General features: G+C 29.5%; 2 protein-coding genes across 2 annotated transcripts; one reads left to right on the top strand and one right to left on the bottom strand.

The window, feature by feature from the left end:
- Window positions 1-1,375: 1,375 nt before the first annotated feature.
- On the top strand, window positions 1,376-1,946 carry LOC125842060 (uncharacterized). Its single transcript, XM_049521258.1, has one exon. The coding sequence runs from the start codon at window positions 1,382-1,384 to the stop codon at window positions 1,733-1,735; it is 354 nt and encodes a 117-aa protein (XP_049377215.1). The 5' UTR covers window positions 1,376-1,381; the 3' UTR covers window positions 1,736-1,946.
- Window positions 1,947-17,029: 15,083 nt separating this feature from the next.
- On the bottom strand, window positions 17,030-18,795 carry LOC125842628 (ethylene-responsive transcription factor CRF2-like). The gene has a single exon (XM_049521948.1). It carries the CDS (start codon window positions 18,265-18,267, stop codon window positions 17,251-17,253), a length of 1,017 nt encoding a protein of 338 aa, XP_049377905.1. The 5' UTR covers window positions 18,268-18,795; the 3' UTR covers window positions 17,030-17,250.
- Window positions 18,796-24,861: the final 6,066 nt, after the last annotated feature.

Here is a 24,861-nt window from a genome sequence, read left to right as displayed (position 1 = left end):
AAAGCGCGTACCGACTACAAAATTGGCAAAATTGAGCTGGATTTTTGCAACTTGGACAAGGAAAAATGCTGAATTCTATTAGATTGTGATGAATCTAATAGAAATTCAGCACCAACCCTTTTTTATCTGATCAAGAAACCAACTTTCTGGTAATAAAATCTTCAGAAAAAAAGTATTCAAATTATGTGACTATGGTAACATAAAATTTAAAATTACCAAGGGTGACAAATTATAGGTTGTTTTAAAAAATGACAAAAGAACCAATGTATTTTTAAGGTTTATTCTTATAAGATTTTTGGTTTCTTTTTGTTCATTTTTTTCTGCCAACCTGATCAAGAAAATGGAAAAGTTGTTTCTTTTGGATTTCAGAGATGAAAATGGTTGTTAACGCAATTCCGTTTATTTTGGGGCTCATTTAAATATGTTTCCGCAATTTTAGCTGTTTTTCTCATTTTTTTTCAACGATTTTTCTGTCAAAAGCAATTTCATTCACATGATTCAAATCCGACTAGATTCTAGATGTACTACTAGTTTACATAAGGAATATTCAACATAGGGTTAATTCATTTTTGGTCGCTTAGTTATTGATAATTTCTGATTTTAGTCCCTATGATTTCTGACTAAATAAATTGAACGTCCAATTTTGTAGAGTTGTGCAATTTTTATTCCTTTACTCGTAAATATATGCATATCTTTGTTGGAAGCATGCACTTGATAAATTAATTAAAAAAGTCTAAATACATCACTAATAATTATAAATGTCAAAATATATCTCTTAGAAATTTATTTAAAAGGTCCAAACATTCCCCTATATTACTTCGTGAGGAGCATATTTGATTTTTAAAATTATATAGAGATGGATTTGAAACAAAAATTAACATTAGAAGTATGCATAAGTCGATAAGTTAATGAAAGATATGAAACAAATTACAAACGTTTTGAAAAAGAATAAAAAGCTACTTCCTCCGTCCCTATTTAGTTGTTCATTTTGACAAATCAAGAAAGGATAATAAATTTTTTCCTATTATACCCTTATTTAAATAAAGTTGTCATAAATAAAGTAAATAAGCTTATGAACTTCCTAGCATTGATCAATTATCTTGAGTGAATTTATTTTGGAATTGTAAATTGTACTATAAGGGTAAAATTGTAACTTCACTATGCTAATCATTGTTGCATTAATATGTGTGTCATTTCTAAAGTGGACAACTACATAGGGACGGAGGGAGTATATGTCATTAATAAAGTAGCTCATAGAATATTCATTCATTTAATACTATAAAGGTTTCCAATTGTATCCGTCAATGAAACGTCTAAGACTTGATCTTCGAGTCATAATTAGCCTCATCCCAAGATATATTGGCTATAAAAGGACTACATTATGTATGTTGAGAAATCACAAAGAAAAAGAATCATGAGTGGAAGTGGTGCTTGCCAATATAATAACCCTTCATATACTACAACAACCATGTTTTCTTTGAACCAAAACAAAAATAATCAATCTCAACTTCAAGTCAAAATCGAAAATTCGAAATCACGTTACACTTCTAGTACTTGTACTAGTAATTTTCAGATGCCATTGCACTATCCAAGGTACAAAAAATCCGATTACGAGACGATGCCGATGTGGAAACTCGATTGCCTTCTCAGACAATATGGACTACCGGTGATCGGAGATGTTAATCACAAGAGGAAGTTTGCTATGGGAGCTTTCCTTTGGCCTAGCCAAACTTAAGCACTTTGAATGATTCAGAATATTCTGGGATGAGTTCTGCAGGTTCAACTGAACGTTACTAAATTTAAATTGTGAATTCGACTAGAAATTGTAATATTGAACTATGATCATTGTCATGGTTTTAGTATTATTGAAATAATGTGATATGTCATAATGTATCCTATAGGAACATTAGTAGTGTTTTATTTTAATTTCCTCTCTTACTATATTTTATGGTGTAATGATCTTGTGAGCAGTCAACTGTTTAAATTTAATTTGAATAAATTTTGAAAGAATTATCAGTGTAGCTATACATTTGCAAGGGGTTTACTTCTTCTATTTCGTTTTTTTATTTAGTGTTTGGTCCCCATTGGAAACAAATAATCCATATTAACTATGAATTATTTAGCGATAAATTTCGTAACGAGTTGCCATTTCTTAACTATGAAAATAATATCGCATGTAGTTGTGGTAAGGTTTTGCAACCACGTACAATGTACAATATTGACTACTTCATCTGAATCCATTGGATAGTTCTTTTTTCTTTCTTTCATTTATTGCAAGTACTATATGTTGTACCTTTGTCGTGTCCATGAGGCAATATTGAGTAATCAAAAATAAGTATCGTGTTAGCTCGATATTCAATCAATTTAATTACGGCTGAATCTTGAATTAATTGGATCGATTGGTTGCCGATGTAACATATGCATAAAGAAAACTATAACTTCGAACTAACTCCAAACCAAAGCAAGTTTGCGGGACGAGAATTGTTCAATATCATATAAAATAATTTACAATCTATGTTTGATAAAATAATATGCAGGTTCAACTTGGGCAGCAAAATATAAGGATAAATCTGTCTTTCATAATAAAAAAAAAAACAAACTTTCCTTAAAACGTATAAATAACTCAATTCTAAAACTTAGCTCATAAAGTAAGGTTATTCATATCAATATCACTAATAACCTCAATCAATATGAAAGTCCAATATATATTATTTGTCTAGTTGGACATATCCTAACGAAAGTATTAGAAAAGGCCTATTTTTGGGTCGGGATGATATTCTCGATAAGTTTTTTTATTATTATTTCAATGACTCAAAGCCGAGATCTCTGATTAAAAGTGAAGAAATCTCAATCATTCTATCACAACTCATGTTTCTACTTATGAGGTTCACGTAGGTGAACGTTGTCTTCCATTCCTAAGATATAATTAAAATATTCTTTTTTTATATATTTCAATTTTCAAACCTAGCAATGTAAATTAACTGCAAAATTGTTTCCCATGGCCAATTTATTGTAGAAGCAAATTGCTTGACTTTTTTGCATATATGATCAGAGAGTGAACACGACTGATGAGTGGCTATGTACTTGCAATATTAATTACATCATAGCTACTTATATCCACTTGAGGCAATTCAACTTAGTAAAAATTGGTCGGGTTGAATTACGATTCTTTTAAAACTTATTTCATTTCACGTAACTTTTGAATGGATTAATGACTTGTTCATTTATTAACTCGGTCTATTTTAACCTATACAAGTTCAATTCAATTCAATTCGTCCATTGACTCTCTTAGCTGTGAGTATAATAAAATATTCTTCCTAGGTGTTTAAAATGGTTCATGCATATGCACCAATTATATACCAATATATATGCCTAACAAGCACGGCACTTGCTACTATCAACAGCCAATTAATCAAAGTCTCTGTATGTATAACTTGAACCACCAATGATATAAAAACAAACATGTATTTTTGCTATCAGATACACTGAAATAGGGAGAGAGGTAAGCAAGAGAGGAGGGAAGCGAGTGAGATAGTCTATGTATCCCACATACATGAAATCACTCTAGACATGTATTTGGAATATGAGATACATTCTGAAATATAGATGTATAGAAAAAGAGGAGAGTGAGATAGTCAAATACATGTGAATCCACTTGTATATAAGGGCGGCTCAATGCTTATAAAAATGAGGCCAATTTTTTAGTAATAATAAAATTATTATAAGTTTTTTTTAACAAAAAAAAATATACTATATTTTTTAATTTATTTGTCATATTTTAGTTTCTTTCGAAATATTAAAGAATGTTTCTTTTTTGGGGGTCAATTTTTAAATTTAACTTCCACATGATATGTTTAAGACCACAAGATTACAAAATATTTTGATATATATAGTTTAAGACCATAGAAAAAATAAAGTTTTTCAAATTAAAAAGAAAGAAATAACTTTGAATCCCAATATTAAAAAAAATTATTAAAAGTTAAGCATCCAATTTATTTTTGGCTTTAGGCCAACTAAATAAATTACACTAATTTTGAACTCATCTCCACAATCCAAATTCTAACAAATTTCATAATATTAAAAACTCATGAAAGAAAGTATTTACTCCTAAACTAGTAAAATTTATACTGTTTATCCAAAAAAAAAATTATCTTTTATATCATTTTAAGAGTTGATGACCCAAAATATTAAGAGTCCACAAGACCCAAAACATTGAGCCCACAATTGGACCTAAAAAAAAATAGATATGGCTCAGACCAAGCGGCAGGCCCAATACTACAACCAGTTAAGATCAGATCCAATGATAAAATGTGGAAAGATGCAAAGGCAACGAATATGGCGCCAACTAAGGGTAGAGAATAGATAACAACCTAATAATAAGTTAGCTGACTTTTTCCCTCCCAATACATTTGGCAAGCCCCACATTCTTACCAATTACCGATTTTTTAGTTCATTCATCCAAATTAATTTTTTTTTAAAAAATACTACTTATTATTATAAAACAAAATTACATTTTCATATCTCTAACTTTTTCATCAATCACAATTTTTCAAAACAATTTCTGAAAATTTGTTGTGAAATTGAAGTGAAAAATCTCTTTTTCGTTTTGATACATTTTTTCTTTCGCTCTCTCTGCGAATAAAGCTCTTTTTTTAAAATCTTACAAGATAAAGAGCTGTTCGCAGAGAGAGTTGAAGAAATATATTAATTACTACTAATTAATAATTAATTAATTAACAATGGCGATTAATGGTTCTTCTAGTAAGGTGATGGTTGACTTCTTTGTTGCATTTGCCTTAATTTTCTCCATCTTGTTGCCTACTGCTCAAGCCCAACAGCCTTATGCTCCGGCCCCTGCTCCGACAAGTGATGGTATGTTTTTTTTGTCATAACAGCTTTATTATGAGTTCACGTGAATTTAGTAATTTTTATCCAAATTTTCTATACATGTTTAGTTTTTATATGATTAAACCCGTTATTATGGCACATTTGACTTAAGGTTCTTGTAAAAATTCATAAACTTAGAATTCTGAACTGAATCGTCTTTGAGTATACTAGAATTCGATAAATTTTGTTTGTAGCTTGAATGTATAATAAGAAATTACTATATGTTAATGTGTCATAATGATAATAACTCATAAACTTCAAATCTGAATCCCACAAAAAATATGTTGTTTTGTTCGACTTAGATGTTCTTTGCATATAATTATGTTTTGGTAGAAATGATATTGGTGAACATGATGTTCACCAGAATTCTTGTGCCAAATTAGGCAGCTTAATATTTTTGTTTTATATTCTTGGTAACATAAGCCTTTTAGAATGAGATATTTTTGTTTTTCAGACGATATTCAATATTCGTTTAATTTGAATATAGCTTGGGAGAAGCACTTATTACCATTTTTTTTACTCTGTTGGGAAAAATAATACTTTTTTTGCTGTCCTATTTACATAACCATGTCACTCATGAGATAATTATAGATTATTTAATAGTCTATTATGTTTTTAGCTAATTAATATTATTTAATAGTCTAATATGTTTTTAGCTAATTAATTTTATTGTTGTGTTCAGGAACAACAATTGACCAAGGGATTGCATACGTATTAATGTTGTTAGCATTGGCAGTTACATACTTCATTCACTAAGTTGATGTTCCCTTTAGTGTCTAATTAATTATTAATTGTATTTTGGTGAAGATGATTAATTAATTTTGTCAGTGCCTATTATTTTGACATATACATGAAATATATATAAGGTTGTTGTCATATTGTGTTGCTAGGACTTTGTAAATTTTGTCATCTTCATTCTAACTTTTGACATGCTATTAATTTGTTTTGAGATTTTTCAACAAAATCCATGTATTTCCACAATTTTTTTTGGACCTTTTTTTTTAGTTATTAGCCAATGTTGATCATCTTTACAATGGCCAATTCCATCGTAAAATTTTTATTATGATGTATGGATCAGCTTGGCACACATTTCAATACAGTCTTTTGCCTTGTTCTCTTTTTTTGTTGATGCTATGTAATACATGAAGTTATAAACTTGAGAAAAGAAAAAAAAAACTAATATAGGAGAAAGGAAACTCAAATATAGGCAATGGTCATTAGATCATTATTCGAAGTAGTAATATTTATGCTTTGAATTGGGAACTATAATAAAAGCTATCTTTCAAAGCAAAATTTGTAGTATTAATTTTTAAAAACTACGGAGTAGATCGCGCTTATTAATACGATTTTAGACCATATCGTTTACTCCATGATAAAGAAAATTACATATTCATTTGATTATAATTTGAATCACAGTGTCACGAATTTGAATTTTCGTTCCAAACAATGTTAATCTAGTTTAGTCTTCCCTTGTCCCCCACGCATCCAAATAAACAAAATCGGATTTTCTAGTAATAGGTATCAGTTAATGAGAATTAATTTTTTTTTCATTCTCGTCAATAGGGAGGTTGTTTCCGATAGCAAAGATGTTGGATATTCTGTATTTTTGTTTGTGGGCCTGTATTAGGCGTTTCAGATAAGGCCCATAAATGTGGACTTGGGCTTTCATCCTATATTTGTGTATTTTAGGCCCAAATTGCTCCAACTTGCAATTTAATGTCATTCTACCAATTAGTTGAGATTATGTTTTAGTCTTTCAAGGAATGTCAAATATAATATGCTGATAAAAATCTAAATAAATTAGAGTAAACTAGATAATTTTATTTTATTTTAATAATAAGACTTAGATGGTTTATCTAGAGTGACATGAACAATGAGAACTCATATAATTGACCACAACTTAATTATTATTGTTTCATGGGATACATGACCAAGCAATCAAGTAATTCAAAAGTGGGATTCATACTACAACTTGGATTGTCCGGTGCGAATTGAATTAGTAAGTCCCAAATCGAGTATCAAATATCGAGTGAAAAATCAGGAAAAAACTTTGAGTTGCTCCAATGAAAACTATTGATTTTGGAGTTGACTATATCTTTTGACTTTTTCATTAGAAAAACATATCCGATAAGCATTTTATTGAGAACCCATACAAAAGCATGATATTTGAAAATTTTGCTACAAAGTGTGTTTATATAAAGAGGCCCACAATAAGTGGGCCAAGTTTTGGCATGTGAAGCGTGAATATATTAAATTTAGCCCATTTTGTACTTATTATCATAAAAAATATCATGCCTCTTTATGTGTCTACAGTCCTCAATTTTACAAACAATCTATAAAAAATAATAGAATTTTTTAAATTGTAATTTATAGATTTTATTTTATCTTTGAGCTTAAGGTCTCTCGAAAATAATTTATCTACCTTTATAAGGTAAGGATAAGATCTGTGTATATCAGATCGCACTTTATGATACTACATTGATAATACTGTTTTTGTTGTAATTTATAAATATTTTAAATTACGATCTAAAAGATTCATTTGAATATACTCATAATAGTATAACATACCTTATGTAGTTCTATAGAGATTTACGAGGACAGAATGTACGCAGATCTTATCATTTATTTTGGATCTGGGCCTGTTTTAAGAAATCAGCCCAAAGATTTCTTACATTCCGACCCATCACTTTCTTGTCGGTGGGTGAGAATGACATATTGGGCCCTACTTGTACAGAAATTGGGTTTTAAAAAACAGCCTTTTATTTAGTAGCCAAATTGCATGAAGAGACACATAACAATGGCCTTTAGTATTTTACCCATACAGTGGCCGCAAATGGACTCACCCTCGGTTGACACGTGGATTGTTATTCCGCGAAAAAATTTATTTCCTCAATCTCATTTATATGATGAAGCTTGACTTGATACTGAATTTAAGAAAGAAAGAACCAACGACAACTACAACATATTCAATGAAATTTCATTAAGTGGGGTCTTGAGAGGGTATAGTGTACACAAACTTTATCATTACCTCATGGAGGTAGATAGACTCTCAGCTCAAACACATCAAATCCAAGTAAAAGAAAAAAAACACGATAAGAAAAAAGAAAAATATTTTGAAATTTGTATTCTAAAATAAGTTCTAAATATTGGTGTCACTAATGGATATTTAAAGTTAATCATTACTAATATAGAAATGTTATTATTTTTTAGATATAGAAATTGAAATAGAGGAATGTAAAAATAAAAAAATTCCACCAATAAAGTATTTTATTTATACCAATATTTAGTACTCCATAATAGTACCTCCATACATATTTCACATGAATGCCTTCTTCCTTTGTTGCTAAAATTTAATTAAAGTTCATGCATATTACATAGTGGACCACTTTTTATGTTTTTTTTTGGTTCGTGAATTAAATTGTTTTTTCTTCCTCAAAAGGGACATCAAGTGGACAAAATATACAACAATAATACACGTTTGTTTTAGTGTTTTTTAACTAGTGAAGTTTAAAAAATCTAGGTTGTACCATTGATAATTCCATGACTATTAACATCTCTATAAGTTCGAATTTGTCAATTGAAACATAGATAATATATTTTATTTCGAAATATCAATAAATTCACGTCCAAACACCTATTTATATACTAGCACCACCACTTCAAGTTGATGATTATACATAGTTCTAAAGGAACATTCGATGTGATAGTTCATAGAGAATAATCGAAGGGCCATTATGTTAATGGTTTGAATTTTTGTAGAGCGATCGTTCCATTTTTATCATTAAGCTATCGAGGAATATGTATTAATTAAGAAAGTCAATTTTTATTCTTCGGACCAATCTATAACCGACAAAAATTGAATCTCTAACTCTTTTTCACATACAACAATAATAACATATCGAGGACGATTTCACAAATAGCATGTACATTATTAAATGAATATTTGGCTTAACTCAAATACATATAAGTAGTCTAGGAATCTCATTCCTTATTGATGTGGGATATCAATTTTATCAGCTTTATCCCTATCTTATAAGAATAGAGAGACTATTTTTCCTGTCCAAGCGTAAAGCCTCAAAGAAGGAAGCCGCGATCAACCATCTCCTTTCGAGATTCAATATAGTTTTGTTAAATATAATTTTTCGAAAAACAAAAAAGATTTATTTTTATTTTATTTTATTTATAAAAAGAGCATTTTGGGCAGTGAGGGACCATGGGCATGCAGACAGAGCAGAGGGGTTGCCCTTACAAAGGACGGAAAGGGCAAATGGGCACTTGCTATTTGCTATTTTTCCCCATTACCATTTCGTGACTTCTGCCCAAGTACTGCCCAACTTGACGGGACGGGAGTCAGGTAGAATCAAGTGGTTCTTCTACGTAAAAATTATACTATTTATATATGATTAAAAATATTCTTATATAATGTATAATATATGTATTCATGTGTTTAACCGGATTTTGTAGCTATCTAGTGACCAGGGTTAAAAATATTGATAGTGAGAAGGTAAAATTTTGTTTTCCACGCTCGCTTTGGGTAAAACGTATGTGTTTTTTATTAACCGTGTGATATTTCTATCGAGTCATCAAATCTTGCAGGTATAACTATGGATAAAGATAGTAAACCACCTTACGACTAATTAAAGATAGTAATCCAAGTCCTACACACTATTATTCTGTCATTTTCATATTCGTCTCGCCGAATCATTGACTATAATTATTGTTATTAGCTAATTCAATCCAACATATCAATTGCTTAGGGCCAAACTCACATAATATTGCCCAAAACACCCATATCATTAAAATAATTCCTAAATTATTAGGTTGTTTTTTTTTCTTTTAAACTCCCAACAACAAAATTTTTTAAAAAAATTAAAAAATAGTTATAGTACAGAGTACTCACCCTGCGCAAAATAGCTCTGCCGCCGCAATTGGCAGTATTGTTTTCATCAACAGTGGCTGAATTATACCAAGTGGGGGTGCCTCATGATTTTACGGGACCAGCTGACTTGAGCTGAGGCAGTTGCGTAATATCGAGTTTATCTGAATTCAATAACTTTGATTTGAAATTTAAATATATATGTACAAATATAAAAAAAAGTTACAAAATATATAGTAGATATGATTCATTTCTAAAATAAATAATCGATTCAACGTTAACATTTTTTTTTTTAGATTTAAACTCATAAAGATTAAATTTCAAATATAACACTTAAGGTGGGGGTGGGGCCGCAGGGACGGAGCCAGCTTAGTATAAGGGGGTTCATCCGAACTCCTTTGACGGAAAATTATATTATTTATACATGGTTAAAATAATTTTTTAGGTATATATAGTAGATGTCGAACCCACTTCGCTACTTCATGTGTCAATTTCTACAGATTTTAAACCCCTTACCGTAAATCTTGGCTCCACCAGCGGATGGGGGAAGTGGCTCACTATGGTCCGTTGAGGTATACAAGGTGTATCTTTTAAGCAAAAACGAAGAAGATCTTTTTTATTGCTGACTCTCTCTGATTCCAATCTTTGTAAAGTTTTTAGAATCTTTCTTTGACCACTACTCTTAACTGATTCCTCTTGGACCCTCATGATTTGGAAAATTTAACCTTGATTATGTATCCTTTGTTTTTAATTAATTAAGCCTTTTCAATTTGACATAATTGACATTTATGTTCTTTAACTTTGGATATACATAAAAAAAAACACTTAAACGTGTATAAAGTTGAATAAGTACACACATTGATCCTATGTGACATAACACAAACCAGTTCTTATCTCACACAAATAAGTAGACACATTAACAGTGGCGGATCTAGAACTTTTAATAAGGGAGTTCAATATCTGAAGAACTAAACACACAAACTAATTGAAGGAGGTTCGACATCTATTATATATACATAAAAAATAATTTTAACTATGTATAAATAGTAAAATTTTCCGTCGAAGGGGGTTCGGATGAATCCCCTAACAAAAGCCTAGCTCCGCCCCTATACACATACATTCATTTTTTTTTTTGAATCGAGTGTCTTAAAAAATACTTAAAGGATAAAGTCAGTGTATACCCTATCTCTCGTTAACTCTGCTTTTGGAATTATTATGAAGTACTGAATATGTTATTATTATCGTTATAAATTTGAAACAAAGATAACTATCACGAGTTATGTTGGGATATCAATATCTTTTTAGTAATTGGTGTGAATGAGGGAGAAGTTTCTAGTGAAATTAAAAAAAAAATTGTGTTTCGAAAATATCAATACTTGTCAAAAAGTAAGAAAAAGGAAGTCATATTTTGAAGCGTGGAAACAGCCAAAGCACACCTTTAATTTAATTTGGCGTAAATGTAACTCACGCTTAACTACTTTTTTTTTTGTTAGTTTTGTTTTAATTAAAAACATTAGTGTTATATTTTTTTTTATATTAGATGACATTTGAGACTTTGAGAGAAATGTTTAGAAAGCATGCGTATGACTTAAAGAAATATGTACTCCTATGTATTTGGGCTTTCTATCGTTATAAATACTCGAATAACGTGAATAAAAAATCTAATATAAGCTCATTAATCTGGTGATTGAGTCATGTAATAATTGATTTGAGGTAGAAACGATTATATTATTAAAACTTGTGTAAGAAAATTTGAAGTATAAAGAGAACAATATCATACTATATTTGGAGCATCCTTGGGTTGTGTATATGTATAGAATATATATTTCCTCTGTCTTAATTTTTATAGCATTGTTTGCTTGGACATGAAAGTTTATGAAAAAAGATTGATTTTTGAAATTTGTAATCTAAAACAAGATAGAAAATATAGAAAAATATCATTTCTTTTGAGATGGACTATAAATAAAGTATGCCACATAAATTAGAAAACAATTTGACTACTATTTAGGAGCTCCCGCTACACTTATGTAGGACTACTTTTGAGCCGAGAATCTATCATTAAAAACAATCTCTCCATCTCATAAAGATAGTTAGAGATAAGGTCAGCATACAACCTATCCATAGGCAGAGTCATGATTAGGAGTTTAGAGGTTCTAAATTTTAGGATAACAAAAAAAAATATTGGAAAACATGCTTTTTTTTATAAAAAAAAAAAAGGGAGACTTTTGTTGACATAGTGAAGGTTCAAAACCACAACACTAGCGTTGAGAGCATTTCCACGACCCTTTTTTTACCACTAAGCCATCAATCAAACTTGTTAAGGGTACATATATATTTATTTAATTTTCTAATACAAATATAGGGTCTACGGAAAAACTACTGATTCATCCAAATTCATGAACCCACTTAGTTCCGCCTCTGCCTATCCAACTATTCTCTCCATACAGACTTCACTTATTGTGGGATTACACTGTATATATTATTGTAGTAGTTTATGATTAGCAAATCATTTTAAGCAATGTAGGGTAAGAGAGCCTATATATCTTAGTGACCTAGCAAGGAAACAATACTTTAACAATAGTATTCAAAATTGAAATATCATCAAAAGAGAAAGACACAAAAGACATAAAGTAGTCATGAAGGTCATGGAAATTTGTGTAATAATAATAATTATAGAAGCAATGCTAGTAGTAGTAAGATGGAAAATTCACTTTGTTATTCTACAAGATTTTCTGGGACCCAAAACAAAGATACTATAGAATTTCTAAAGAAAATGACTTTTGCCAGCAAATTGATGTCTTTAAGAGGCAAATTGGGTGCTAAGGCTAGAAACCTCAGAAGATACTACTAACTGTAGGTCCCTTCCTATCCTTTTTTTGCTTCTTTTCAAAATATAAATTATAAACATTCTAGACCAACCAAAATATATATCCCCCTTTATTCCAATAAAAATATCACAATTCCCCTTTTCTCTTTTTCTTTTTCTTGGACGATATTCTTCATCGTGTTGATCGCTTGAGTCTATACTTTATTTTAATTTGACGTGATGACATTAAATGAGAAGCGTACTAATGCAGGAAGAGATAGGAACATCTATTCTATCTGTATAAATAAACGAGAAACGTATTAATGTTGAAAGGAGAATCGGAATAGGATTAAGCCTTTAAGCATACAGATGAGTACTGTTTGCAATCAGCCCAATCTGAACATCTATTTTATCTGTATATCTAGGAGATCGTCTTTCTATACATGTAGATTAATATTTCTTAAGAATGATATGAGCTACGACCCGTACCTAGGGATGGCTGTTAGAAGACATTCATCACTTTTCAACGATTAGAGAGGCTCTATTTAGTTTATTAAGAAAAAAGATGTTCAGAGGTGCTAGAAAGACTCGATCATAGAATTTTGAACACCTACGTGCTGGTCACACAACATTTGGTTTATATATTTTTATTTATTTATTTAAAAAATCTGAAATTGTTCTATTTACTAAGAACTTGAATTGGACCCCTCATTCACATGTTCCATTTTTTTGAAAATAAATCTTGTAAGATTTCACAAAATATTTAAGAAAGATAATAATCAGAAAAGGCTGATTTTCTTCAGGCAGAAATCAGGAGAAAATGAGAGGGACATTTTGTTGTGTTAGGTTCTTTATAGAAAGTTGGATTTGCTGTCAATTTGTTGGTCAAGTAAGAGAAAAATAAAACAAATATTCCAAAAAAATTGTAATTAATGTTATTCTTGTATTTTGTCTGATAATATGTGGGCAATATATACATTTTAATTCTGTAAAAAAAATATATTTTTTTTATTTTTTTTTTGTGATGCAGAAGGGTCTGTTTGGGTGTTGCAGTGTAACAACACAGAGAGGCCTAGTTGATTGTCCAAAAATTTGTCATTTTTTGAATCAATAACAGCTCATCATAGGACCACTTATTACCATGTTGAGTTTGATATTGATTTTACAAAACAAGTTAACTGTTTTTTGAAATTCTTGTAGACTCCTTTTTTTTATCGAGAAAGATAACAAGCGAATCGCGAAAAAGGAGAGGAAGGAATAATCATCTTATATATATCTCCTTTCTTCATTGATTTTTTGGGAAAAGGAATACAAAGGAGATCGAAGAAAAAGGAGAGGATAGAATAATCATCTTATTTTCGTTTTCTATGTACGAATTGCATGTTGGCACGAAAAAATAAAGATGTCTTACCATATTGCATGAAGACATAATAATAACATATATTCGTGGTCATTTATATGTCTAATATATTGTGTTTAGGATCAAAACGAACTTAATTAGTAATCTTAAACCATTTATATATATGAAACTTTTTTATGATCATGACTTCTTGGAAATTTGTTATTTAATGTATGAGTATGACTATAGTCTATATATTATTGAAGTGTAATAGTGATTTTTGTGTGCGATTCTATTATTGTGAATAGAAAGGGAAGAGGACAAAAAAGGAGAAGAAATGGAATAATCATCTTATATCTTTTTTCCTATGTATGAATGGCATGTTGGCACTAAAAAGAATATATCTTAGTATATTGCATATGATAGCGTTCGTGGTGGTATTTCAGATTTCTATTAATACATTGTGTTTAAGATCAAAATGAACTTGCTAGAGTACTTAAACCATTTATATAAAACTCCTTTTTCACTTCTACAAAAAATTGTTAAACTTACTTTATGAGAATTATATAAAAGTCATATGAATTATCATGTGTGATTCTATTATTGTGAATAAAAAGGGGACGAGAAATAAGGAGAAGACGAAATAATTATATTACATCTCTCCTCTATGTTTGAATCCTAATATCTTATATCACTCTACATTAAACACATTAATAACATTCATATATATATCAGATACATCATATATCGCATCCAAGATCAAAATAAGTTTACAATTATACTTAAAACAACATATATGAAAATTGAAACTCCTTATAATTACTTGGAGAAAATTTGTTAAACTCCTTATATTTGTATACAAAAATAAATTAAACTTTTTATAGTGGTTTACTTTTTTTTTTTTGTGTGTATAAAATTTGCTAATTTGAGGAAAAGGACATAATCATGAGAAAAAGGGTCCCAATGAATCATCACCTGAAGAAAAAAATGAAACCAAAATTCATATTTTTGGAGGATAAAATGGAAATCTCTTCTGTCCCAAACAAACATGTTGTCAACCTATACAATTATTACCTCATTTTCCTATAATTCCAACAATATTATTTTGTGTTTCTCTAACTGAATTTCTGTCTTACTGACCACATTTCATATCAAAAATCACAATTCATTTTTCAACAAATTATTCCTTCATTCATTAGAAGATGTTACTTATAGGTGTAAAATTAGAAGAGAAATTAATGTAGTGACAATATAAGAAAATCAACTACTAAACTTAGGACAACGAGGTAAGCTTATAAGTTGGTCAAAACTAGCAAGAATACTTTACTAAATAAAAATAAAGATTTTAATTTATAAGTTGGTCAAAACTAGCAAGAGTATTTACTAAACTAAAACAACAAGGCAAACTAGTCAAACGAGTAACATACTAGATAAACTAAAAAAAATCATAAGCTAAACTCAGACAAAAGTCATAAGTTGGTCAATCCCAACTTGTAATTTACAAGTTATTATAAGATTTTTTTGTTTAACAACGTAACATTTTGCAATTTAATTGTCTTTGTTTTCAATATTTGTTAATCGTCCCTTTTTATGTAAAAAAATACTTCTAAGCATTAATTTTGACATTTTATTGTGTTTAATTTCAAATGTTTATCAATTGTTTTTAATCAGTTAATCCGTGCGATCAACTAAAGGCTCAATAATAAAATAATTGTACTGTTGTGTGGCATTTAGTTAGTTAAGTCCTTTTACAACTCATACATGCCGTTTTAATTTGTGTGGACTAGTATTTATATATCTACAAACATTATGTTAAAAGGCTATATTACAATTAATAATTCTAATGTACACATGTGACCTATTTGTCCCGCTTTCTTGATATTTGCTTTACATGATTAAACGCTATACTAAATTATTGTATAATTGAACTAAAAAGATCATATAATAAAACCATAAAAATATAAACAAATATAAAGAATGTAGACTAAGAAACTACAATAGTAGTATAGTTGCAAATCCATCTTGCATTCTCAAGTGTAGAGTTATAATCCCGCTAACAATTCCCCGAGAATATTTCGGTACGTGAGATAAGTTGAGATATTTAAAAATTAAATTTAGAAGAAAAATTTATATTATGTTTGATTGAAGGTATAAATTTACTCCGAAATATCTTAAAACTGATTACAAGAGTAAATTTTAGATAGAATGACTTAGAAGGTTCTTGCGTTTGGCTCGGAATATCAACTGGACCCTTCTACTCACGGCTTTGCCAACTGAATACTTAAACTCGATAAACTCAATCTTTTAAATTTATCCCAAACTTAATCACGGACAAAAAGGTGTATTAGTTGGTTAATAATGAATAGAAAGTCATAAGTACAAATGCTTTGTGAATCTTGAAATGCAACGTGGAAAAACCAAAACCAAAACTCTTATACTGTCGTCTATTCTATGGTTTGTGGTACCAAAAGTTTCATCCTACATTTATTGGTAAAAAAATATACCTTTTTCCCCTTCAACTAATCTTGGAGCACAACTAGTTAGGTAAAAAGTTCATACATTTAATTCTTTGTGTGAGCATTTTTACATAAAGGCATTTTGAATTTGAATTAGAGTAAAATACATAGTGATGAGTTGAACTTATTATATACATATAAAAAAAGGTTTGTACTATTATGTCAAACTCTAAGATAAGTATATGTAATCATCAAATACATTAGAGTTGTGAAGATTAATTATATAGTCTTTGTGACTCTTCATTAGAAATTTCGAGTTCAATACATGTTCAAATTAGTCAAAACTTCGAATGTTCAATACAAATATCAAATGCCGAATGAAACCAATACTAAAATTTGAAGCATTGAGAATGTGTTCAGGTTAAGCATGAGTGAATGCAGAGGCTAAAAGCATTCATGCCATTTCATTCTTTCACCTAATTCTTATTGCTACTAAAGTCACGTGTCCGTACACGTGCCTTTATCAGACCCCAACCCCCACCCCCTCCAAAATAAAAATAAAAATAAAAATAAAAACAAAAATAATTAATTTGCAATTAAAAGAGTAATTGGTGAATAATTAACAATTGCTAAAGTTGTTTATTGTTATTAACGAAATAGTAGTAGAAGCACAAAACACAAAAACAACACTGTACCGCAAAATCTCATCCATCATCATCACCGTTAATGTGACGGAGCTGTTACATATTAATACTACTAATTACTCGCTAATCACTCACATTAATCAACAAATTTAAACAAAACTGATAAACTAAACACAAGATTAAATTTTAAAATACGAATCTTAAACCATTTATACTGATCGCCGATTAAACTGCCGATGAAATCAAAGAGCTACAAGCGGATCAGACCCGAATACATCTCCGAAATCCTGAAAGAAATCTTCTTCGGGCCAAGATGAAGATCCGAAACCGAAATCAGTAGTACTTGACCCGAATAACATGTTATTGCAGTCGGGTAAAGTAATCGGTTCAAACAAGTCGGATATGGTAACCGGGTTCTCGAACTGAAACAAATCGTCGGGGAAGAAACTCTCAAACGGTGGAAAATCGCAGAAGTTTTCCGACATGGAAATGTCATTTTTGTCCCTGATATCGGAGGGTAAAATCGGTAATGACTCAGCTTCAGCTTCTTCGTTATTCTGAGATTCATCAAATGAAGTTGAAGCACACCGGAGAACGGACTTCGGCGAGCGTTGATCGTTGTGGGATTCTTCACCGGAGTTGTAGCCGGAGCAGCTGGTTTTCGTCGCCGGAGGAGTGGCGAAGTTTGTGAGCGCGTCAGGTCCACGTAGCTGAATAGCCGCGTGGTCATAAACCATGGCAGCTTCTTCAGCAGTATCGTAAGTGCCTAACCATAACCGTACACGTCTCAGTGGATCTCTGATTTCTGCCGCCCATTTGCCCCAAGGCCGTTGCCGTACGCCGCGAAACTTTTTAACATTGTTCACTTTTAGCTTACTCGCCGCCGTCGTTGCTCCGGCGTTCTTCTTCCGCCTTTTTGGTGGTGCAGCGACAACGGGAGCAGTTTCCGACGACGACCCATTTCTCAAAACCCCATTTACACTTCCATTACAGTTGCTGCTCTGCTCTATTCGAACTTCATTCACAAATTTTCTCACTCTTTGACGGCCATAAAACCTCTGTTCCCCTTCATCACTTGAAGAGTCAGTAGCATCAGCATCAGTGACAGTAATCCGTACAACTCTAGGACCGGCAGCATTCATCTCAGAGCCTCTCCTCCGACCAGTAAAACTCGCCGGAGCTGATGCTCTAACCATAGTGATTTGCTTTCTGTGTTCAGTATACTTAACACCACTAGACAACATGGTTTGTTGGTCCATTTTTATGTGATTTTCTCAGATTCGCATTGAAAGCGAAAGTGTGAGAGAGGGTGTGAAGTAAGAAAGGGGAAAAAGATTCTTCGAACAAAGACGACTAAAGAGAGAAGAGGGTCTTTAAGGCACAAGCTTTTGTAACAGTTTTTAGTATGAAAAAGTGAAAAAACAAAAATCTTCAAGAACTGATTGTGTTGGAAACCACCCCTTTTAAACCCAAAAAAGTAGCAGAAAAAAAGAAGATTAAGAGCTTCAAAATCTTTTTTCAAAGATAAGAATATCAAAAAAAAATATGGGTTACGTCAGTTCTGCAACACCAGAAGCAGAAAATACACAGAAAAAAAGTTTCAGAAGAAAACAGAGACAGACAGAACTGTATAAAAGGAGCAAAAAAAAAAAAAGAATCAGTTTTGGAGAATTACTCACTTTGCTATAAGAAGTAAAATTTCTGAAGAAATTAGTATTCTGTGAAATTTTCAGAGAAAAAAATGAAAACAGAGTACAATATTGAACTGAGTGTATAGGATGAAGAGTTAGAGTGGAGAGTGGAGACCGAAACAACTGGAAATCGTATTATATAGGATCTTCTAGTCGAAACAGTAAAAAAAAAAAAAAAGACCCAAATAATTAAAAATAATTAATCAAGATTAATTAAACAGTAAAAATGTGATTAATGATGGGGTTCTTCTACCGGAGGTTTAAGGTACCGGCGAGTGAGGTTTAGATATTTTACGAGCCGCCGCATTTTTGGTGGAAGATGATGGCGACACGTGGATTATGACCCAGTAACGGCGTGAATTAACGGTGTAGATAAGTTAGGGTGAGTCAGCAATGGGCGGAAACTTGTGAGCCTTGAAAATCGTGATTCAGGTCACGTGATACCGGACCGGATGGTTCCGTTAATTTAGTCAGTCAAATGGTTTAAGTACTACCACGTCAATCTATCTTTGACTAAAAAGTAAATTTAACCACCCATATTAACATTAATTTATTTGTATTAGGTGCTCACCGTCAATTGACGTGATGGTGCTGTTGATGAAGTTGTTTTTCTTTTATTTTTAGAAATCTTATTTACGAGATTTGAATATGAAAAAATACTTGTTAGAGAGCGCTTGATAAGTTTTATACTGAGTGAATCTAAATTGGACATATCAAATATCGAATAAAAAGTAAAAAATATGTAAATACTCTACGTAAAATTAATATTATGTACTACTCCCTTTGTTCTTAATTATTTGTCTATTTTTTCATTTTTAGTTATCTCTTTTTCTTTGTCCATTTTGACAAATAAAAAAAGACTAAAACTTTTTACCTATTGTAACGTCAATTAATTCCTTTGAAAAAGATATAACTTCTGAAAATTTTAATTTTTTAGTGTATACATTTCATCATTAATAGGGCTAAAATAATAAATCACTATGTCAATCATTATTTTTTAATAAATGTGTCAATTCAAAAGGGGACAAATAATTAGTAATAGAGGAATTATTATTTATAGCATTTTCAGGTTATGATTTTTCTTAAATTACTGTGAAAAGTTCTATTTGACTTTTCAAAAACAAAAGCTTTATCTAAATGTCTTTTTATCACACAAGATATTTTTTACTGCCACCTTATTAATAAAAACAAAACAAAGATAATTGAATATATAAAATATGAACTATTACTCTAGGAAAAATGGCAAGTAACTCATTATATTTTTTTAAAATTTTCCTTTTGGTGGTGATATAGGTAAGAAAGTCTCCTGTTGGAATAAAATACGCTTTAATAAAGACGATTTGAATGCAAACTTCAAATAATTTATTATATCAATTTAATTACACTGAAATGTAAATGTATATGTATTCTGAAATATTTACTTCGATTACAGGATTTAAACAATTTAACTATATAGTTCCTTTGTTAATAATTTCCTTTATTCTGTATTTGGCGCTTAATGACTCGAGGCCTTTTATAAACAGAAAAAAGTTTAATCTTTTACCCCACTTGACTTGTTTTAAACTTATTTTAATCAATAAATTTTAAAAGTTTTAACCACATTAATTACAGCTTAGGAACAGAACAACGTGGGAAGGCAACCTCGTTTTTTGGACAAATTTTAAATAAAAGTTCTGGTTTTTTTAATGTTATTTATTTATTTATTTACTGTGACTCTGTTCCCTTCCACTTATCTGTACAAATTTTTAGTAGTTTCTGTTTCCCCAATCGTCACCAACTTTCTCTTATAATCAATCTTTTCAGTACATGTGGCTTTTCTTTTTCTTTCTAAAATTAAATTTTTAATATGAAAATATTTTAAAACTTACAGTAAAAAAGTTAACTTTGGAATATGTAAAGATTTTATTTTAAATCGATGTACAAATAAATTGATTTAACTTGTTATGCGATAATTTCAGAAAGTTGATGCAAAGATTTTTAAGAGCGACTCTCAATGATTGAGTTACTTGTAAATTATTTGTTAGATTATAAGTCCAAGGATGTTGCTTCCAAGCATTTTGAGAATCTTAGTTACAAGATATTTGCCTAAGTTACTTATCTGATTGCAAGTTTTTTTTTTTTCGAGAAATCATAAGAGTACTTAAATAAACATCTATAATACATTATATTTATAACGTAGAATATGTTGATATTTATAGATCTTTGATCTTTTATTGTGAAAAGTCTAGCTTAAAATATATTTTTTCATAACCAAGAAGAAATATAATTAACGATTTAGTTTGAGTATGATAATATATCATTCATAAAATTTTGTGACATGTATATATTATAGCAGATATCCTATCTCATTTTCAAGATTACAAAATATCATATTTTCACATATAGATATTTTTTCTTGACAGTCAGATATTTCAATGAACGTTCTTAACATTCCAAGATTTTTTTATTTTTTATTTTTGTAAAAGATAAAATGAAATGATAAGTTTGATCAAAAGGAATAAAAGAAAAGGACTGTGAAACTTATCTATTTCGTACAATTGGATTCTTGATCATCCAAATAAACAGATTCAAACAAAACGGCCTAAGAGTATCTAGCTTCAGCCAATGGTGCAACGTGTAATAAACTTACTAGTGGTACTTTTTTTTATTTTTCAAATGGAGAAAAGTTTAATTTAATTCATATATGTTATTATAAAAAAAATAAGTAACTTGGTATCCTTTAAACTTTATAAACGCAGTTCAGAAGTGTGAAAAGTTGGTTGTAATTAATAGTAGTTAGTTAGGAGAGGTAAAATAGGCTAATTTTTCAAAAAAGAAAAAGTGAGTAGACAAGTGATAATCAAATCGATGATATAAAAGGTTAGTAGTAGATAGCGAGTGTTGTCTCACGTTACATAAAAGAGTAAGGTTCTCCTATTATTTTATGTGTTGTATTACTTGTTGCGTTATCATGTGCTTTATATTGTGTTATTTGATTGTTATATTTTTCTTATAATTCTGGTTCGATTACATTCCTTTTAAGTTGAAGGTATATTTAAAAATAATATTTCAACCCATAAAGATAAAGATGAAATATATATATTAGTCAGAATTTAGATGATATGATCATGAGTTATGATATATGCATATGACACTTGTTTTGCACACCAAAATAAGAATACATTCAACATCTTTAATTTCTTTTTAATTTATTTGTATCGATTCGAACTGTGTCACATATTATATTACATAAATGAGTGTTACAATCTAGGAAACAGGAACATGAACAAGAACAAATGATCAAGTAAGTACGAGGGTGAAGTAGCAGTAATTTGGGAAGTAAAATTGTCTGAGATTACTAGGAATTAGAGTAATTAGTGTACTTAATTAGCCGGATTAAGCTTATTGGATTATTGCTTAATTACCTACAAACTCCAAACATTCCTTAACACCGTATCAAACAAACAAAGCCGTCTCCTCTTTGTTTCATTTGATCATTTTTGTTTTTAAAAATCAAATTATAGAATTGATATTTTTTTCCTTAATTAAGAGCGGCTAATCATTCATAATTATTCACATAAGGACAGATTAAAATTAAGTGATTTTTTTCCACTTTCGTAGTAAAAATTGAACTTGTTGTACTGTTGGAGTTGTCTTTAACATTATATCTACTTCGAATTTTAACTGTCAAATAACTATAAGTAATTAATTTATCAGTCAATTATCAGAATGTATAAGTTAATTTTAAGTTATGGAATAGTTTAAAGTAATTCGATATTAATAAGATTGATCAAGCTTGTACGAGGGGTGGATAATGAATTTATTCGAACTCAATATTTTCAACTTCAGGAAACTCAATGTTAAAAATTTAAAAGTTAAAATCGAATTAAAATTCTAAGTCCACCTTTCATATTAATATGCACAACAACAAATAATAAATGCATGATGTTTATAACTTGCTAAGTGCTTCATCAATTTTAACAAGAGCCAAATAAGTACATAAATTTCAAAAATAGTGGTGTTTTATTTTTGTTTTAAGTAGTTTTTTTTTCATAATTAAGAATTAATTCTTTTCTTCTAAATTACCCTTATTTTAATATATGGAGTTTTATACCGTTAAAGAGTAACTTATTTTGTCGAAGACATTTAATTAAGAGTAAAATAGTAAAATACTTTTAATTTTCTAGAAATGACTAGTCTTCTTTAGAAGTGCATCTATTGGACTAATTGAAAACAATGGATTAATTAATCATCGATCGTATAATTGTTAGAACTTTATTCTTAATATAGATTTTGGGTTAAAGCGTTAGGTTTGAAATCGCTTTTACCAAAGAGCATTTTACTCTCAATATGGATTAAATTAAAAAAAAAATCGGCTCAAATCGTGATTTAACTATACTCTAATACGAGTACTATGATATTTAAAACTTTACAAGGTATTTAAGAATGTTTTTTGAGCGGCCATTAGAAATAAACCGTGTTAGATGTTCAAATTAAATTCTATTTAAAATGATTGATTGTATAGAGAATATTATTGTCAAGTCATTGTTTGTTAGAATTATAATATGGTTCCAAATTCCACTTGATTTGAGTCATATATTCATACAAAAAGTCATAATCAAATCCAAAATTAGTAAATAAGAGAATAGTTGGATGCAAACAAAATTGTCCTAACATGTATGAAAAAGTTGATTTAAGTCTTTTTCTTCTTTAGCACTTAATTTATGTAACAATTTGGACTTTATTAAGTTATTCCCTTTCAAGTAATTTTGTCTTTAAATAGTTTAATTCATGCACGTATATATACTTTTGTACGTTTTCACTTTTTATTTCACATAACATATTATTTTTTTGTAATTTAATATAGCTAAATTTTGGTATTTTTTATAATCATATCATATCATATCATATTATATTATATTATATTATATTATATTATATTATATTATATTATATTATATTATACGGGATTTTATTATGAATCAAGTGTTTTAATGCTATCAAACAAAAGGAACCTTTGAGTTTGCCTGGCAATACCACATTAATTTGGTGTTTAAAAATTAGATTCATAATTAATATTTGCCGTTTTGTCCTTTACTTAAATTTGGACCTTTTATCATCACTTAGTGCTTAGTTTTGAGTATTTGTTTTTATATCTCAATGAGGGGCAAAATATTCTTATTAAATTTTACTACGTTTTTTTTTCTAGTTCAGGAACGTGATTAACATATAGGAGTTAAAAATTGTACGAAAATGTTTATTTGATTAAGCTTATAAGTATTTGTCACCTATTTACGTGTTTGATAAACATTAAAAGTATTCATAAATTAAAAATTATAAATTGAGAATGATCAACTTATAACTTTACAGTTTATATGAGTATTTTTAATTTTACCCAAATCTACTATATTATTTATCCTTAATATCTTTTATAATCTCCAAAATACTTTTCTAAAACAAAATTTTTAATTGCCTTTTTATTTTAATCCATCGTTCATCCATATTTGTAAAATTACTTTTTAAGTTTATGTTTTTTTTTAAAAAATAGCTTTAAAGATATTTCAGTTATTAAAAAAAATACGTGTTAACCAAACATACTAACTATTACATTTATTATCAATTTCCATATTCTCATCCAAATACGTTCCTTTTAAATATAACTTTAACACTTGACGTTTATCAGCTAATTTAAACCCACTCTACGTGACTTTTAAACTTGAAAAAAATAGATGTAACAAGACATTGAATTTTGCACAAGTTTGACCATCATATTGTCTTTAAGTAAATAGCACGGATTGATGAATGCTCATTATAAGCTATAGTCTAATTAAACTATTACTGCCCAACTTGACAAGTTGATTCAAGAAAAGACTGCAGTGAAATTTGATCAAAATTGATTCCTGTTGTTTTATTAGAGATATATTAACTATATGCTAAATTATTAATTGAATAAAAAGAATCTAATCAAAAGGAAGAGAACAAAATACACACTGCTATAAATTTTGCTACAAACTTTATTGTTAATTTGTCCTCTCATATTCATTAAAACAATAAAGGTTGTTGGAGTATATTATTGTCCAAACTATATGTATTATTTTGTCTTAAGCCTTAACTACTTGTTTCAAGAGGCAGCTACTTTTAGTGTGTCATATTTTTAATCCAACGTGTTTCAAAAATAATTTC

This window comes from Solanum stenotomum, chromosome 10 (genome assembly GCF_019186545.1).
Source record: "Solanum stenotomum isolate F172 chromosome 10, ASM1918654v1, whole genome shotgun sequence".
Lineage (NCBI taxonomy): Eukaryota > Viridiplantae > Streptophyta > Magnoliopsida > Solanales > Solanaceae > Solanum > Solanum stenotomum.
This window is presented reverse-complemented; position numbering and strand designations above follow the sequence as displayed.